Consider the following 20,266-nt stretch of genomic DNA (forward strand, 5'->3'; position numbering starts at 1 on the left):
CATCATTGACCAAATATGGTTATGACCATATTTGGTAAATTACATAACCCAGGATCTCCAGTCCTGTTTGCATTTAGCAGCACCCAAGATCTGTCATTTGGTGGCACTAATGCACAATGGCAGCAGGATGCATCAGTGGATTGTGGGTCGTTGTGATTGACGATGGACTTAAACCGGTGGACCATGTGACTGATGATGGGTATTGTATTGGATAACCCTTTTTACTCTTTTTCCTATTAAAGGACTTTTAATTATTTGTGGGAATGGTTAGAGGGTAATGATTTACCTCTGTACTCCTTGCCCTGGGAGGGGTGGGTATCTGCAACCCCTTACATCCTTTTTCAGGGACTTTATGTGGGGAAGAGGTGCCTTTCTCTCAACATTGGAACAAGGTACCTTGAAACTGGGGGGGGGGAGACTTGCCCACCCCCTCTGTGCACTGTACCCCCAATGTATGAATATCTTTTCTCCCTTTCCTGGCCAGCCAGGCTATATGTGTGGATTAATTCCTGGTGGGGAACTCTTTAATGTTTTTAACATCATACTGGTCCATAACACCACGTACAGCCTTAAGATATCCCCCAAGTAAGTTATATAAGGGATTTTTGCCCTTTAAGCCAAAAAAAAAGACCTTCTCCCCACTGAACTGTACTTTTTAAAAAGTTTTGCCTTCAATTGACTGGGGTTATGCGCTAAGTTTGGGGTTCACAGACCTTTCAATAGGTTTGGCAAAACCGTCTCAAACTCAGCCAAGTTTTCTTTCTCCTAGCAGCAGTGCTTTGCATTAATTCACATTGCAAATATACAGCTATTAGGTTCAAAGAGCAGGAGTGTCTAGGCCCAGGAATATCTAGGGACAGTTTGGAAGTGCATTGATTTTTTCAGGAGGAACTCAAGACAAATGGTATTTCTTCAGCTCAATCACTATTTCTAGATGTTCCCTGTAAGATCTGCCTTATGATATATATGAATCTCCCTGTTTTTTACTTTTCCTGAACTGGTGAGTGTTAACCGATTCCTATCCAGTAGCCAGTAAGAGGGGGGTGCTGGAATCTGGGATGGATGCTGTCTGTACATTAAAGGGGCATTTCAAACCCCTCTGCCCTTTGCAACATGCACTGGGGTTGGAGCAGAGAATACAAGACAGATTAGAATAAAGTGCATGTGTGGGGTGATGGAACCTGATAAACACCTTAGAAAAATGATGTGAGACTGTACTTGCAAAGTGCACACCAGTGGAAACAGTCTGCGATAATGCCTGAATTTTTTTTGCCTGTACTGTGTACTAAGAATTGCTATGATTGTTTTTCTGCAGAGTAGGACTTTAATGATGTTTCATGAACCTTTTTGTAATTTCCCTTATTTCCTATTTCACCTAATGCTATACACAATATAAAAGAGAATATTTTATGTTGGGACTTTAAATGAAGCATAGCTGCACAGTGGGTATGCAAGGACATGTCTGAAATTGATTGGTTTAGTTATAAGATTCAGAAAGTTTGAATTAATAACATCATAAACAGTAAGTATCAATAGGTTATATTTACATATAGGTATATATACAAGCGCATATTGCAACATAATTTACAATAGTAATCAACATCTTGATGAAATCCATAATTGTAAAAAGAGCAAGAATAGTCTTCCATTCATTGAAGCATATGACATTGTAGATAAAATAAGGAGAGGGAAAATTTCAGACAGATGCTTGCAGATGGTAGCATAAAAGTGCTCTACGCGTTTCGTGGAATTCATCCACTCATCAGGAGCAATTCCGGGGGTTAAAATTATCTACAAAGAGATAAGTAAACGCATGAGGATCAAACAGGAAAAAGCACAAAAGGGCAGAGGAACAGAGGGGGGGAGAAACTCAGCTCCCCCAAACACTCTTACCTCCAATGAGAATGTGACTTTAATGAGACAAAACCATTAGCAAATAAGGACGCTATGAGGACAAGTCTTCTCCGGAGCTGAGGCAGAAATCTCAAGGACCACAAGGCACCACAGTTAATCGAGGGTGACGAGCTCTAAAGCACTGTAATCCCAGAGTGACCATGTGGGGAAATTCCGAAGGACCTCTGTAGAGGAGTGAATTAATTAGGTATGAGAATGTGTCTATACATAAATGGGTTAATCGAAATTAACAGTGCAGGGGGTGATAGAATCGCTAAATAAAGTGAATAAAGTGCGGGGAGGCATATCGCCCAACCCGATAGATTGAGTACACTGGGGGTGAACAATAGATTAGTGTGTACAGTGAAAACAAATAAACAAGGACAAAAATTAAAATATACCAAACAGCCCATAATAGCCAATAAATATAACAAATAAGTGTCAAACGGAGTGCAAAGAAGTTGTGAAGGAAACAACTCAAACTGCGTGTATCAACTGGGGGTGCAATATGGCCCCAGAGACCACCTACGTCACGCTGCAAAACCTAAGGAGGAGGCGGTGTCGGCGTTCCAACAGCTACCAGCGTTCGGCGGCCGACAGTCGCATCCACCCCAGATTTATAGCAGATGGACACTCGCCAAGCCAGCCGCCCGGCGCCAAATGACGTCAGGCGCACGGCGTGCGGGGCGTGGCGTTGATGCGATGAGGGACCCGCCCACAACCCTACGATCATACAGGTGGAGGGAAGAGGAAGGGGCCCTGGGCACATCACAGCTCCGGAAATAGAACCGAACATTAGCAACCAAAGCATAGCAAAAATTATATCATATATGCGATATATAAAAATGAAAACCCAAGGTGCTGACCCGGTCCAAATGCAATCAGGAATAGTGAGGATAGTAATTAAATGCTACCGCAGGATTATGCTTCCATCCCTAGTGTCATTAGACAAACAGAGAGGGGGAGGGGAAGAGTTGGGACTTTAAATGAGGCATTGAATATAACAATTCAACTACCTCCATCCCTGGTTCAATATAAAAGAGAATATTTTATGTTGGGACTTTAAATGAAGCATAGCTGCACAGTGGGTATGCAAGGACATGTCTGAAATTGATTGGTTTAGTTATAAGATTCAGAAAGTTTGAATTAATAACATCATAAACAGTAAGTATCAATAGGTTATATTTACATATAGGTATATATACAAGCGCATATTGCAACATAATTTACAATAGTAATCAACATCTTGATGAAATCCATAATTGTAAAAAGAGCAAGTGATTTCCGGAGCTGTGATGTGCCCAGGGCCCCTTCCTCTTCCCTCCACCTCTATGATCGTAGGGTTGTGGGCGGGTCCCTCATCGCATCAACGCCACGCCCCGCACGCCGTGCGCCTGACGTCATTTGGCGCCGGGCGGCTGGCTTGGCGAGTGTCCATCTGCTATAAATCTGGGGTGGATGCGACTGTCGGCCGCCGAACGCTGGTAGCTGTTGGAACGCCGACACCGCCTCCTCCTTAGGTTTTGCAGCGTGACGTAGGTGGTCTCTGGGGCCATATTGCACCCCCAGTTGATACACGCAGTTTGAGTTGTTTCCTTCACAACTTCTTTGCACTCCGTTTGACACTTATTTGTTATATTTATTGGCTATTATGGGCTGTTTGGTATATTTTAATTTTTGTCCTTGTTTATTTGTTTTCACTGTACACACTAATCTATTGTTCACCCCCAGTGTACTCAATCTATCGGGTTGGGCGATATGCCTCCCCGCACTTTATTCACTTTATTTAGCGATTCTATCACCCCCTGCACTGTTAATTTCGATTAACCCATTTATGTATAGACACATTCTCATACCTAATTAATTCACTCCTCTACAGAGGTCCTTCGGAATTTCCCCACATGGTCACTCTGGGATTACAGTGCTTTAGAGCTCGTCACCCTCGATTAACTGTGGTGCCTTGTGGTCCTTGAGATTTCTGCCTCAGCTCCGGAGAAGACTTGTCCTCATAGCGTCCTTATTTGCTAATGGTTTTGTCTCATTAAAGTCACATTCTCATTGGAGGTAAGAGTGTTTGGGGGAGCTGAGTTTCTCCCCCCCTCTGTTCCTCTGCCCTTTTGTGCTTTTTCCTGTTTGATCCTCATGCGTTTACTTATCTCTTTGTAGATAATTTTAACCCCCGGAATTGCTCCTGATGAGTGGATGAATTCCACGAAACGCGTAGAGCACTTTTATGCTACCATCTGCAAGCATCTGTCTGAAATTTTCCCTCTCCTTATTTTATCTACAATGTCATATGCTTCAATGAATGGAAGACTATTCTTGCTCTTTTTACAATTATGGATTTCATCAAGATGTTGATTACTATTGTAAATTATGTTGCAATATGCGCTTGTATATATACCTATATGTAAATATAACCTATTGATACTTACTGTTTATGATGTTATTAATTCAAACTTTCTGAATCTTATAACTAAACCAATCAATTTCAGACATGTCCTTGCATACCCACTGTGCAGCTATGCTTCATTTAAAGTCCCAACATAAAATATTCTCTTTTATATTGAACCAGGGATGGAGGTAGTTGAATTGTTATATTCAATGCCTCATTTAAAGTCCCAACTCTTCCCCTCCCCCTCTCTGTTTGTCTAATGCTATACACAAGTTTATGCTTGTGTATCATCACTTGCACACTTTATATTATACAATCTTTTGCCAATTTAATAGGTACACATATCTAGCGCTTGGTAGATACCCCATCACAAGCGCTTGGGTTCTTCAAGACATGTTCAACAAGGTGCTAAACAATTCATATTTTTGACATATACTCCATATTCCATTTAATTTTATTCCTCCTTTCATGCTATGTACACCAAATTCTTACCCTATCATCTGCATGTTGCATTAGAAATTTAATTTCCTCAGACTAGGCATAGTTTTCAGTCTTCAGCTGTCCATTTCCTTGGCCTATTGTGTGCTGGAGCCTAATTTTCCTTAGCTTATTTGAGAAGAACCTGGCGTGGTAATCTGGTTTTAGACACCTTCTTCGAGTTGACATGTTGTGCATTTAGAGCTCCCCAGTACACCACTGTTTCGACAAATGGATATTTAAAGTATATCTAAATAAATACTTTTTTTTAGTTTTGGAGTAGTGAGGTGTTAGATTTTTATTACTGGTTTTTATTACTTGTACTTAGTTGTATTCCCAAATAGAGATTTGCTCTGTCCTGGTGACACCAGGACTAAAGGTAAAATAAATTTACACATTTTTAGTTGATACAGGGACAGGTATAAAATAAAGGACATTTTTTTCTGATAAGAGAGGATTTCCCTAATTTTGAAGATATTTCTTCTCACCTTCTATGGTGTCTACACCCAGAAAGTGAATTGAAATCACCCCTTTCCCACAATAGAATCCAGGTGGTAAAAAAAAACTGACATTGGTTTGTTTAAATAAAATAAAAAAACTGTTTTTAGATCTTTGAACTTCCTGTTCAAGTCTGGACAGCTTCATCTCATAGCTTTATTGCCCATAGAACTAAAAACTTAGTTTTGCTTTTTACGCCATTCTTTTACACACATTACACCAAGTAAATGTAGTCCTTTAAAATCCCAGGCAGTCGGCAGTTTCTAAAATGCTACAACCCCAACACCTGGTACCAACAATCAATTCACTTTAAATTCCTTTAAATCACGTCTTCCCCATTCCAATATTTGGTTGACAACAACTGAACCACTTGACCACATTTGCATTTTTTATGTATACAATTTCAGCCACATGAGTTAGCTCTTTGAATTGACAAATAGGTATATGTGTTATTCTGAAAACCACAGATTCCTGTGGGGTGATCCTGACCTCCTTTTCAACAGATACAGCTGGTGATTGACAGCTTCAGTTGTGCATGTTTCCCTAAGAGACTTTGTAGAGTGGGTGGTGTCCATTCCCTTCACTCAGGTCTCAGATTACACTCAGCTCCCTGCTGTGTGCTCTGCATTGTGTGACATCAATTCCCCACCACCTGCCTGCTAGAGCTCAGAAAAACTGTAAAAAAGTGAAAAAATAAATTCCCCACCCCCTGCCTGCTAGAGCTCAGAAAAACTGTAAAAAAAGTGGAAAAATAAATGTAGCGGATGACAATTGGGATCAAATGTCACACGCATTGTAAATGTAGTTTTTTGCCTCAGGACCCTACAGTTCTGGAGATTAATTGTGTAGGTAGGCCTTAATACCAGTCTGGCCAGGCCATGTTTGAAGTTCTGCCTGGTCATGTGAGCGGTGAGGTGCACATGACAGGCTAGAACCTGGCCTGGTTGGATGTTTGGGTATGGCCCTCTCGGAGCCAATCAGTGGGAGTGCCGGTCCCACTGAGGAGTCTGGGAGGGGGTACTTAAACAGGTGTGGGTAATGTGTTCATGTTTCCGGAGTTGTTCGTGAGACCCGTGTGGTTGTGGCTGTTCTGGTTCTAGGACCGGGGTAGCCCCGTGAGGGGTCCTGGTCACGGGGCGTTCGACATCCCGCATGTTCCTGTCAGTGGCCCCTGATAGACCCGTCTGGTCTGGGGTAAGGATACGTCTGTTCCCGAGTCTCGGAACCTGCTGGTCCAAGGCGCTGTAACTGAGGGAGGATTAAAAGTGCCCGGGTGTGCTCTCGGCTTGGAGGGAGACCACAGCCCATGGAAGTGACGGGGGGAGGACTCTTCGGAGGAGGGCCGACAAGTGGCATCCTGAGGAGTGCCTGGTTACTGAGTTGGGATGGACATTGATGAGTTCACACTTTTCCAGTACCTCAGAGGAAGCGGGAAATGTTCCAGGTGCGGTTGGAAAAAGGTTCCTGTTCATCTTCAGTTGATTGTTCAAGTTTTGAGTCAACGTGCTGACTGCCATGATCTCTGGATGGAGGTCTGTTCAGCCTTGAAGTGCCCAGCTGCGAGTGGCTACTCTCTGGGTAGAAGTAGAGACTTGTTAAACCTGCAGTTCTAGGCACCTGAGTTCTTCACCCGTGCCCTCTGTTCCCTAAGAGACTGTGTTTTGTGAAAGTTCTACTGCAAAATAAAACCTCTTGAAAGGACTTTATCTGTGTCAGTGTGCAAGTCCTTGGGTATTAACCCTGGGAACCCCTATACGTGGAAGAGCAGTGCAGGAGAAGGTAACCGGTAAGCTCATTCAGTCAAGGCCGCCCTGCAACGGGTTATGGCCGTACATAAATAAAAATAAAGTGTAAGTAAACCCCCTTATCGTTTTCAGCCAAGAAAGCTGCTATCTTTGTCTCTGTGTAATCTACAACTGCCATGATGATGCTGCATGTGTTATCAGTTATGAAACCAGACATTGGGTGGTTTGAAAGTTTGGTTGAGTGCACAACCAATGGGAGTGTTACATTTCCAGCACGTGCCGAAAATTAAACTGTTTTATGGATGGGTTTACTTCCGCTTTAAATGTGTGATTTAAGAAGGCTGCAGATAAACATGTCCAACTTATGTAGGTGGATTTTTTTTCAACTGGGGCTAGTCACTTCACTGGGAATATATAAGGGATTACAACCACTTTATTTCCACCTTATAGCTATTATTTTAGACTATTTTTCTGTACAGAGCTTACCGTCTGACATTTTATGTTTCAACAGGCACAAATTATGAAAGGTGTGATTTTGAGACCGATTTATGTGGCATGCCAAATAACGGGTGGACTAGAACCAGTGGACTAGCGAAAAAAAGACCATGGCCTGACCACAAAGACAGCAGCACAGGTAATGCTTTAACCAGTTTTAATGATTGTGACATCTGTACAACTGACAATTCAGGATTGGTTATTAGCTTTGTCACAAATTAGAGTAAATCTGTCTAAGCCCTTGTACACACGTTCAGAGATTCCGACGGAATGTGTCCGATCGGACCGTTTTGACGGATATATCGGAGTATCCGACGGACCAAGTTTTCCAACTTGTTGGTAAAATTTTCCGACAAAATGCTCCGATCGAACATACTCTGATCATGTGTAGAGAATTCCGATCGGACAAAGTGCCACGCATGCTCAGATCAAATTCCTACACCAAAGCTATTGGCTACTAGCATGAACGTAGTCCCGTCGTAACAAAATAACGTCATCACGTCGGATTTTCCGACAACTTTGTCCGACCGTGTGTATGCAACAGTTTTGGACAAAATCGATCGGACAAAATCCGACGAACAATATCCGACGCATTTGGTTGTCGGAATCTCTGACCGTGTGTACAAGGGCTAAGAGGGACACAGTATAATTGCTAATGATTTTTCCCTTTATTTCCACTCACTGATTTTCCCGGTAACACACGTCCAGTCCTAGGATGAAAGCAGTCCCTCTCCCTTCTATATCAAGACAACAGAAACAATATAGGCCCACATAATTCTGTCCATTTCCCATTGTCATTAATATCAATAGTAGAGGAGCATGGGTCTGTAGTCCTTAGTGAACAATCCAACTGATAACAGTCAACACAGTCAGAGAGCATAGGGAGTTATTAGCTAAAGATTTCCAGCAAAATTTTTTGTTAGATATTTTTTTGACTTATCTAACGGACATGACACAACATTTCAATGGTATGTTTAATAAAGAATGCCAAATAAGAGACCTTCATTGCTAAGATCTAAATACACTTTACTCGCTTGCCGACCATATAACCTAGATATATGGTGGCAAGGTGGCTCTGCTGTGCCAGGTCTCATACCTAGTTCGTGATCTGACACTTCCGGGTAGGGGGGCGCATGCTGTCAGCGACCCGGACGTTCTGTGATTATACACAACAGATGTTGATCACCGGGTGCCAGCCAATGAATTATGGCTGGCACCTGGCTATCATTATCAATTTACACAGGACTATGTAAACATGAGCCTTGTCCTTTCAGTGGGGAAGTAATAGATTTTCTTTACCCGTAAAACAGGGAATTCCACCCACTCAGTTGAGAAAAAAGGGGAATAATATAGCTCTATCTTAAATTTACTAAAATTATTCATGGGAATATTGCCAATGCCCTACCCAGATTAAAAAGGAAATAGAACCCAACTAAAGTATGCCCTGGAACAGCGTGCCACAGCTGTATACACCAACCATCCATGTATTCTAGTTAGCTCACAAGTACAAGCATATATCTCCAGCTAGAAATTCCAAGTAATTAACAAGGAGTGCTAACATTGAAGTACTGTATCTGCACTGAAACTAGAGCTATATATATATATATATATATATATATATAATGTATATAATGTAAAAGTAATTCTATCCAAAATAAAAATAAGGGGTACTCCCCTTGGACAGCTGTCATTGGAGCAAGTGTTCCCTTTGTTTGCCTCTATTCCTCTAATTGGGCAACTAAGTGGCAAATGAGGTTTAATTTTGATAAATGTAAAGTTATGCACCAGGGGGCTAAGAATATGCATGCATCATACATACTGGGGTAGTACAACTGGGGGAATCAATGGTGGAGAAGGATCTGGGGGTTGAAGTAGATCATAAGCTCAATAATAACATGCAATGCCAAGCTGCAGTTTCCAAAGCCAGCAAAGTCCTATCTTGTATTAAGAGAGGTATGGACTCCAGAGAGAGAGAGAGATATCATGTTACCCCTGTACAAATTATTAGTAAGACCTCATCTGGAATATGTAGTTCAGTTTTGGGCACCAGTTCACAAAAAGGATATCAGGGAACTGGAGAAAGTGCAGAGAAGGGCAACCAAACTGATAAGTGGCATGGAGGAGCTCAGCTATGAGGAAAGATTAGAGGAATTGAATGTATTCTCTCTTGATAAGAGGAGATTAAGGGGGGATATGATCAACATGTACACGCATATAAGTGGTCCATATAGTGAACTTAGTGTTGAGTTATTCACTTTAAGGGGGCACTAGCTGAAAAAAGATTTCCAAATATGGAAAGGTTTCTTCACAGTAAGAACTGTGAAAATGTGAAATAGACTCCCTGCAGAGGTGGTTTTGGCAAGGTCAGTAGATTGCTTTAACCTCTTGCCTACTGGGCACTTACACCCCCTTCCGGCCCAAGTCATTTTTCAGCTTTCATCGCTGTCGCACTTTGGATGACACTGTACCCAAACACTTTTTTTTATCATTTTCGTCACACAAATAGAGCTTTCTTTTGGTGGTATTTAATCACTGCTGATTTTTTTTTTTTTAACGAAAAAAAATAGAACATTTTGAAAAAACATTTTTTTTTTTACTTTTTTTCTGTCAGTAAATGTTGTAAGTAAGTAATTTTTCGCCCTCACTGATGTGCACTGTTGAGGTGGAACTGATGGGCACTGATAGGCTGATATAGTGGGCATTGATGAGGTGGTACTTATGGGCACTGATTAGGTGGCACTGATGAGGAGGCAATAATATACCACACTTATGTGCACTGATAGGTGGCACTGATAGGCAGCACTGATGGGCACTGTTAGGAGGCACTAGTGAGCAGTGAGCACTGATAGGCAGCACGGATAGGCAATATTGATGGGCACTGATGGGCATTGATGGGTGACACTGATGGGCATTACTGATAGGCATTGATTGACAGCAGTGATGGGCATTGATGAGCAGCACTGATTGCCAGCACTGACTGGCATTGCTAATGGGCACTGATTGGTGGAACTTGTGGGCAGTGGTGGGCACTGATTTCTGCCACTGGTGGGCACTGATAGCTGCCATTTGTGGGCACTGATTTGTGACACTATATTGCTATATTGTAACCAGGGCACTGATGATCAGTGCCCAGATTACATTCCTAGATGTCCCCTGCGTGAGATGCAGCCGATCGGCTCTCCTCACCACACACTCTGTCAGTGTGAGGCAAGGAGAGCCGATTACCAGCACTTCCTTGTTTACATGTGACCGGCTGTGATTGGACACAGCTGGTCACATGGTTAAAGAGCTGCGGACGCTGGTCTTTACAGAGATCGGGAGTGCGCTGTGTCCTAGCAACACGGCGCTGCCACGATCACTGCCTTGAGCGCCCGTTCTGGGAGCCACACCGCCCCGCCGTCATTTGAAAGTGGGGTGCCCCCTAAAAAAAAAAAAAAGTAAAGTCAGCAGCTACAAATACTGCAGCTTCTGACTTTTAATAATCGGACACTTACCTGTCCCAGGGTCCAGCGATGCAGGGGAATGAAGCCCCCCCATGTCCCGCTCCGCTCACGGCACCGTCATTCTTACTGTGGGCACCCGGCTGTGGCTTCACAGCCAGGCACCCACTGCGCATGCCACGTGACAGGTCCCAGATGACTGTGCGGCACGAGGGGAAGTGATGTCACCAGCCCGGGCAATGAAGAAGGCAGACTACGAGGGACCCCCTAGCAACAGGCATTTAGAGGTGAGTAAAAACTTTTTTTTTCCAATTATTTTTTAATTATTTTTTTAAGAATTTTAAACAATTTTTTATTTTTTGCTGGCAACACCACTTTAAGAAAGACCTTTATTCTTTCCTCAATGTATACAAAATAACTGGGTACTAACATTTATAGGTAAAGTTGATCGAGGGAAATCGGATTGCCTCTCGGGGGATCAGGAAGGAATTTTTTCCCCTGCTGTAGCAAATTGGATCATACTTTGCTGGGCTTTTCGCCTTCCTCTGGATCTACTGTGGGTATAGGATTGTGTATATGGGATTGTTTTTTTTTCTTTCTTTTTCTTTTAGTTGAATTGGATGAACTTGTGTCTTTTTTCAACCTAACTATCTATGTAACTATGTATTCTTGATTTAGTTATACCTCAACATTTGGGATTTTACACCAATTTTTGTCCTGATGACAATGGTCACCAGGACACATAGAGGGTGAATCTTCCCACTGCAGACATAGACAGCAATAAAAAACCTGACACAGATTCCTGTCCTTCCCTACCATAACCAAAACGGAGAAAAATGAGATTTGACTGATACACTTTTAAACAGCAATTGTGCATTTAAGGCACATCAATGAACCCTGGACGAATGATCTCCTAATATTTTCCCTTTACGGTGTGAAACCAAAAGGCCAAAATATATTCTAATATATAAATTAAAAAGAAAGTGTCTGCTCTCTATTTATTATGATTCTACGCCTTTGTCATTATCTTGATTAGTTCTTTTCTAAATTTCAACATCAGAACAAAGTCTTAAAAAGGTAATTCATTACAGGGAATATCTGCTGAATCATTAACTTGTCTTGATAATCGGCAAGTAATTTACTTATAGATAAATGGAATTGTTTGGCATATTTGTCATCAGCCCTAATTACGTTACAAAAAGGAATTTTGCCTGATTCTATTAAATGTTAAGGAAATATTGATTATTATTGCATCATCTGTAATATCAAACTAAAGTCAATTTTCTTAAAGCTGTTTTAAACCCAAACCAAAAATGTCATATTTTGCAGCTTATCAATCATTAGTTGTGGTGGCATTTGTTTTTTTTGTTTTATTTTTTAGGATTTTTTGCTGCTTTTTTCACCTGGTGATCTGGCCTGTAACACACCTTCTGTATTAGAGTGCCCCCACTCTGGATGAAGGAGAACAGGGGGCGCATTATGACAGGGGCATTGTCAGTCTGGGGGGAGGGAAGTGTTAGATGCACTAGTAGATTTAAATACACTAACACACTGAAGCCAAACTCCAGTTTACATTTTAAAAGCAGTTACAGCAAATAGTTTTCTTCCTTTTGGGATAAAGGTTTTACATAAGTAAAAAAAAAAAAAAGTTGATCATTGTAAGCATCCCTTTCAGTGTTAAATGGTTTCTCTAAATAATCTCTAACTGCTACACAGGGTTGCCAACCGCCAGTAAATTTACTGACAGTTTTTAAAAATCTGTGATCTTTTTTACAACTGCCAGTAAATATCAGGGGCTCATAATTTCATGCTGTGTTGACTTTTTGTGTAAATCAAGCACTTTGTTATAGGTATTGTCAATGTTTCTATATCATGTTTATACTGTTTCAAATATTCACTGTTACTTTTCAATAGGAGTTTTATAATTTCTCAGGTTGCCAGTAAAAAAAAAGTGCTCCGCCAGTAAATTCTCCAGATTTTGTCAGTAAAAAAATAATGTAGGGTCCAGGCTCACAGCATTCTCCATAACTCTGACTCTGCATTGAGGGTAATTTATTAACCGCTTGCCAACCGCCCCATGTACATACCGTGCGGGGCGGCGGCTCGTACAGGCAGAATCACATACAGTTACACGATTCTGCACTTCCAGGTCTGCGGCGCAAACGCACACTGCTGGCGATCAGTTCCTGCTGTGATTGGACACAGCAGGAGCCAATCAGAGGGTCCAGCAGACCTGGTGTCTGCCGGGACCTGCCGATTGTTCCCGACAGAGGCAGAACGATGGTCTGCCTATGTAGGCGGTCTGCCTATGCCAAGGCAGATTGCCGTTCTGTGACAAGGAAAGACAGAGATCCTGTGTTTCTGATAAGCAAGCACACGGATCTCTGTCTTCTCAAAGTAAAAGCACCTCCCCCACAGTTAGTCCGCCCTAGGGACACATTTAACCCTTTGATCGCCCCTAATGTTAACCCCTTCCCTGTCATTAGTACATTGACAGTGCATATTTTTTAGCACTGATCACTGTATTAGTGTCACTGGCCCCAAAAAGTGTCAAAAGTGTCAGTTAGTGTCAGATTTGTGCACCACAATATCACAGCCCTGCTATAAGTCACTGATCCCCGCCATTACTAGTAAAAAAAATAAAATAAATACAAATTCTATAAATATATTCCATAGTTTGTACATGCTATAACTTTTGCGAGAGCCAATCAATTTACACTTATTGGAATTTTTTCCATCAAAAATATGTAGCAGAATGCATATTGGCTTAAACTGATGAAAAAATGTGATATTTTAAAAATTTTTGATTGGATGTGTTTTATAGCAGAAAGTAAAAACATTTTTTTTTCAAAATTGCGATTATTTTTTTTTGTTTATAGCTCAAAGGTGATCAAATACCACCAAAAGAAAGCTCTATTTGTGGGAAAAAAAGGACATCAATTTTATTTGGGTACAAAGTCGCATGACTGCGCAATTGTCAGTTAAAGTAACGCAGTGCCGCATCGCAAAAAATGGCCTGGTCAGGAAGGGGGTAAAACTTTCCAGTGCTAAAGTGGTTAAAGATGTTAAGTATACATAGTCATATATATATATATATATATATATATATATATATACACTATATTACTAAAAGTATTGGAATGCCTGCCTTTACATGCACAACATGAACTTTAATGGTAGGCTGTCAGGGAGCACGGGTAAGCTGATACACCAACAGTGTACATGAAACCTGCATGGCATCGGTGATCTGCTGGTGCAATGCTTTCCAGGCTTCTGCAACAAAAAATAATAAATGCACATCTTTTTTATTGATGGGCACACTGGCAGCAATTGATGGGCACAGTGTCAGCAATTGATGGGCACAGTAGCAGCAATTGATGAGCACACTGGCAGCAATTGATGGGCACAGTGTCAGAAATTGGTGGGCACAGTAGCGGCAATTGATGAGCACACTGGCAGCAATTGACGGGCACAGTGTCAGCAATTGATGGGCACACTGGCAGTAGTTGATGAGCATAGTAGTGGCAATTGATGGGTACACTGGCAGCAATTGATGGGCACAGTGGCAGCAATTGATGGGTACAGTAGCTGCGTTTGATGGCACAGTGGTGGCAATTTATGGGTACAGTGGCTGCGTTTGATGGGCACAGTGGCTGCAATTGATGGGGGTTTTTTTTCAGTTTGTTTGCACCCCCCCCCAAAAAATTTTGAGCACCGACCGCCACTGCTCCAATGTGGGCTGACGTAATTGTATGTTAATACACATTTGGCACTGCTTCCCGTCCGCCATATATTGGGGCTGTGGGCATATGGGAAGTGGTTAATGCACTTGGGATTTATTTTTTATACCAAAGACATATAGTACATATGTATATATATATATATATATATATATATATATATATATATGTACACACATAAATAGGCACTTTTTTGCTGACAAGCCAGGGTTCATATAGTTTTAATTGTATATGTAATATATATATATGTATGTGTATATATATATATATATATATTCATTTTTACACAAAAAAATGATATATATATATATATACAGTGGTGTGAAAAAGTGTTTGCCCCCTTCCTCATTTTCTGTTCCTTTGCATGTTTGTCACACTTAAGTGTTTCGGAACATCAAACCAATTTAAACAATAGTCAAGGACAACACAATTAAACACAAAATGCAATTTGTAAATGAAGGTGTTTATTATTAAAGGTGAAAAAAAATCCAAACCATCATGGACCTGTGTGAAAAAGTGATTGCCCCCTAAACCTAATAACTGGTTGGGCCACCCTTAGCAGCAACAACTGCAACCAAGCGTTTGCGATAACGTGCAATGAGGCTTTTACAGCGTCCTGGAGGAATTTTGGCCCACTCATCTTTGCAGAATTGTCCTAATTCAGTTACATTAGAGGGTTTTCGAGCATGAACGGCCTTTTTAAGGTCATACCACAACATCTCTATAGGATTCAGGTCAGGACTTTGGCTAGGCCACTCCAAAGTCTTCATTTTGTTTTTCTTCAGCCATTCGGTGGTGGACTTGCTGGTGTGTTTAGGATCATTGTCCTGCTGCAGAACCCAAGTTCGTTTCAGCTTGAGTACACAAACAGATGGTCGGACATTCTCCTTCAGGATCTCTTGGTAGACAGCAGAATTCATAGTTCCTTTTATCACGGCAAGTCTTCCAGGTCCTGAAGCAGCAAAACAGCCCCAGACCATCACACTACCACCACCATATTTTACTGTTGGTATAATGTTCTTTTTATGAAATGCAGTGTTCCTTCTACGCCAGATATACTTGGACACACACCTTCCAAAGAGTTCCACTTTTGTCTCATCGGTCCACAGAATGTTGTCCCAAAAGTCTTGGGGATCATCAAGATGTGTTGTGGAGAAATTGAGACGAGCTTTGATGTTCTTTTTGCTCAGCAGTGGTTTTCTCCTTGGAACTCTGCCATGCAGGCCATTTTTGCCCAGTCTTTTCCTGATGGTGGAGGCATGAACGCTGACCTTAACTGAGGCAAGTGAGGCCTGCAGTTCCTTGGACGTTGTTGTGGGGTCTTTTGTGACCTCTTGGATGAGTCATCGCTGCGCTCTTGGGGTAATTTTGGGCTCTCAATGTGGTTCGCTGGATTCCCAAAGCTTTGGAAATGGCTTTATAACCCTTTCCAGACAGATAGATCTCAATTACTTTCTTTCTCAATTGTTCCTGAATTTCTTTGGGTCTTGGCATGATGTGTAGCTTTTAAGGATCTTCTGGTGGACCTTACTGTGTCAAGCAGCTCCTATTTAAGTGATGCCTTGATTGTGAACAGGTGTGGCAATAATCAGGCCTGGGTGTGGCTAGAGAAATTGAACTCAGGTGTGGACAACCACAGTTATAGTATGTTTTAACAAGGGGGGGCAATCACTTTTTCACACAGGGCCATGATGGTTTGGATTTTTTTTCACCTTTAATAATAAACACCTTCATTTACAAATTGCATTTTGTGTTTACTTGTGTTGTCCTTGACTATTGTTTAAATTGGTTTGATGTTCCAAAACACTTAAGTGTGACAAACATGCAAAGGAACAGGAAATGAGGAAGGGGGCAAACACTTTCACACCACTGTATATATATATATATATATATATATATATATATATATATATATATATAATTTGTCACTATATATATTTTGTAAAAATGAATATATATATATATATATATATATATATATATATATATATATATATATATATATATACATATATTACTAATATCTATCTATCTATCTATCTATCTATCTATCTATCTATCTATCTATCTATCTAGTGACAAGCCAGGGTAAGATTCATATGGATTGGTTGTTTTTTTTTTTTTTGGTTCATCATTTGCCCATTGCCTGCTCAGGTTCCCTGCTCACTGCTGTCTCACTCACCTCGATCTAGCATGCTGCAGCCACTCATCTGCCGCTCTCCAGGCTCCGCTAGTCCGCTGCTACTAATGCCGCGTACACACGACTGGACTTTACGGCAGACTAGGTCCGACGGTCTTCCCAAAGGACTTTTGGCGGAGTTCCAAAGTACTTTCCGAACGAACGGACTTGGCCACACACGAACGGACTAAGTTCCGTTAGTTTTGAGCGTGATGATGTAAGATGGGACTAAACAAGGAAGTTCAATAGCCAGTAGCCAATAGCTTCTCTTGCGTCGTATTTTGTCCATCGGACCAGCACACAGATGAACGGTTTTCCTGATTTTAGTCCGTAGGATAGATTTGAAACATGTTCTATTTCTAGGTCCGTCAGATTTCATTTTTGAAAAATGATCAGACTAGCCCACACATGATCGGATTTTCCGACAGACTAATCCCTTCGGACCTGCCAGAAAGTCCAGTCGTGTGTACGCGGCATAAGGGAGAGAGAGAGGCCGGTGGGGGGACGGAGTGTAGATGTAGATCACTACGTTGGCGCCTGCAGCCAGAACTATAGAAGCTGCATTGGCAAATGCAGCTGGGGCTTACTGTGCAAACATGAAGATGAAGGGAGTGGTTTATCTAAGGGACTAAACTAACTAGCCCCAACATAAGGGGAAGATGGATTATACCATGAACAAATCTAGAAATAAGAAGTTGTAGTTACACTGAATTTCCACTAAAAGTCAGCATCAAGACTTTAACCACTTGCTTACTGGGCACTTAAATCCCCTTACTGCCCAGACCAATTTTCAGCTTTTAGCGCTAAATGACAATTGCAATTCACAATTGAATGACAATTGCACAGTCATGCAACGCTGTACCCAAAACGGTTTTATATTTTATAAAATTTTGCAAACAGGTAATTCTTCTCCTTCATTTATGTACATTGATGAGGCTGCTCTGATGGGCACTGATAGGCTGCTCTGATGGGCACTGATTAAGGCGGCACTGGTGGGCATTGATAGGTTGCACTGGTGGGCACTAATAGGTGGCACTGGTGGGCACTAAGAGGTGGAACTGAGAGGTGGCATTGATGGGTGGCACTGATGGGCAGGCAGCATTGATAGGTGGCACTGAAGGACACTGATAGGTGACACCGATGGGCACTGATGTGTGGCACGTGATGGGCACTGATGAGTGGCAGTGAGGGGCACTCATGGGTGCCAGCGATGGGCACTGATGGCCACTGGTAGGGGTCACTGATAGGTAGCACTGCTAGGTGGCACTGATGATGGGGCACTGATGGGCACCACTGGTGGGCATTGATAGGTGGCACTGATACCAGATTTTTTGTCAGTGTACATGTCTAGTGGGCACAGATGAGATGGCTGTGCCTCTTCCTCTTTGGGACCGATGTCCTTTTTCTCTGAAAAACCCCAAAACGATTACTGATCTTCTGTTTACTTCACGTGATAAGCTGTCATTGGCTGACAGCTGATCACATGGTAAGGGGCCAGGATTGGGAATGTTGTCCGTCACCTGCCCTCCTCAGCTTTTATAGGGAGGAATAGGATGATTATCCTAGTCAGCCGAAGCATTGTCACCGCTGTGGAGAAAAGGGGCATTTGAGCTCCTCTTGTTCAGCCTTGATATGTTCAGTGTGTCAGGGTCAGGGTCATATGGCCAAGGACTGCACCCAGATGATCAGGTGCAACTTGTGCCTGCGCCTTGGTCACCCCTATAGCAGATGTCCTGAGGCCTGGCACAATATGGAGAAGGAAAAAATAGATGACACGTCAAGGCTGGACAGGTTGGAGGTGAGGCCCCTGGTGTACCATCCTCCTCTGTGGTGACCAACTCCCCTGGTCCTCTTAAGGCTCCCTCTCCAGTTCCTGAGGCCACCGCTCTTATGTCTGTAGGTATTCCTTCTATATCTGTCTCTGTGTCACCCCAGCCTACTGTACCCTCTCCTCTTGTGCCAGAACCTTCCAAGTCTGTACCCCTCAAGTCAGTTACCCCCCCCAAGAGTCTTCCCCTTCTAAGTCTGACTTAAAGAAAGCCCCCCCCCCCCCCCACAATGAGTGGTAGAGAGTATCAAAAGGTGTTCTGCATCTTCCTCTGTAAAGAAGCCTTCTCTGAAGACTTCAAAGAAAAAAGCAAGGGATGAGGGCATCTCTGAAGCTGACCTACAGTACCTGGAGGAGAGAAGGACAGTTGGGAAGTGGCCAGTGCCTGTCTCCAACCATCATAGGTCCTCTAAGTTGGATATTTCCTCATCTAGGGCTTCTTTGGAGCAAAGTTACAATTCTGAAATGGAGTTTGAGGCGGCCTCAAGAAAGAGAGAAGCTTCTGGTGATAAGCAGCAGAGGGGAGCTAAGAAGCAGTCCACCCAATAACTGAACTGGCGGTTCCCCCTCGGTTAAAAGTGGTGACAATAAATGTCGCCAGCATTAAGTCAGTGAGCTCATGCTATGGCCTTCTTTTTGTTCAGCCAATTAGATATTCATATGGCCAAGAGAGAGTGGAGGTATGGTTCATCTTACTGGTCTCTTGTGGCCGAGGCGGTGTTGTTTAAAACTGTCATGGAGATTGGGAGATGTATGGTCTTAGACATCCTTGTGGGAGGGCAGGACCTAATTAATATTTATGGCCCACACACGAAGTGGGACAGGAAATGCCTTTTTACAAGGATCAAGCCATTTCTTTTTACATCCTGGCAAGTGGTCTTCGAAGGTGACTTTAATACAGTAACTAGGCCCAAGGACAGGAAGGACTTCAAGGACAGGCTGGGATATGATAGTGTTTTTTAAATATTATAGTTAGGGATGCTGGTCTTGTGTATGTGCACATTAAGCACCTCCCGGATGACAACAGGTTCACCTTTCATCGAGGTAGTAGACAGAGTAGGATAGACCGTTTTTTTTAATGACACATTGGTGCAGGCAGTAGAGTTCTCTGATCACTGTATGCTATCTGTGGTCCTGAATGCTTCAGATGCCCCTCAGAGGGGCAAGGGCATCTGGAGAGTGAATTTGACTCTACTCGAGGAAAAACATGTTAGACAATCCTTTGAGGAATTCTTTCAGGCACAGATGACCATCCTGGACTTTTGTAGCAGTAAGGCTGAGTGGTGGGAGCTGACCAAAAAGAGGATCGCTGGATTCTTCAAGGGCCTAGCCAATAGAAAACAGTTTAATAAATACATGACCTACCAACATTTGCAGAGGAAGCTGGATATTCTTGTCTCGAGATGAGGAGATCCTGGAGCAATCTCCAAAGTGAAACTCCTTCTCAGAAAGCCTCTTTGGTTCTGGAGAGGGACTATGGGAAATACCATTCGCCTGACCCTTACCAGAACTGCAAACAAGGTGTAGCTGTTAAAACGGTCTTTGGCCTTAAGGATAGTACAGGTTCCTTGACAAA

At 42.3% G+C, this 20,266-nt stretch overlaps 1 protein-coding gene across 1 annotated transcript in view; it reads left to right on the plus strand.

The window, feature by feature from the left end:
- The window catches only part of MALRD1 (MAM and LDL receptor class A domain containing 1), a 696,170-nt gene that overhangs the window by 9,241 nt on the left and 666,663 nt on the right, over window positions 1-20,266 (plus strand). Inside the window, exon 2 of the mRNA XM_077490931.1 lies at window positions 7,520-7,642. Within this exon, the coding sequence (XP_077347057.1) occupies window positions 7,520-7,642 (123 nt within the window). The remainder of the gene's footprint in view (window positions 1-7,519; window positions 7,643-20,266) is intronic.

Source organism: Lithobates pipiens, unplaced genomic scaffold, assembly GCF_037356315.1.
Source record: "Lithobates pipiens isolate NorthernLeopardFrog02 unplaced genomic scaffold, aLitPip1_a1.2 Scaffold_19, whole genome shotgun sequence".
NCBI lineage: Eukaryota > Metazoa > Chordata > Amphibia > Anura > Ranidae > Lithobates > Lithobates pipiens.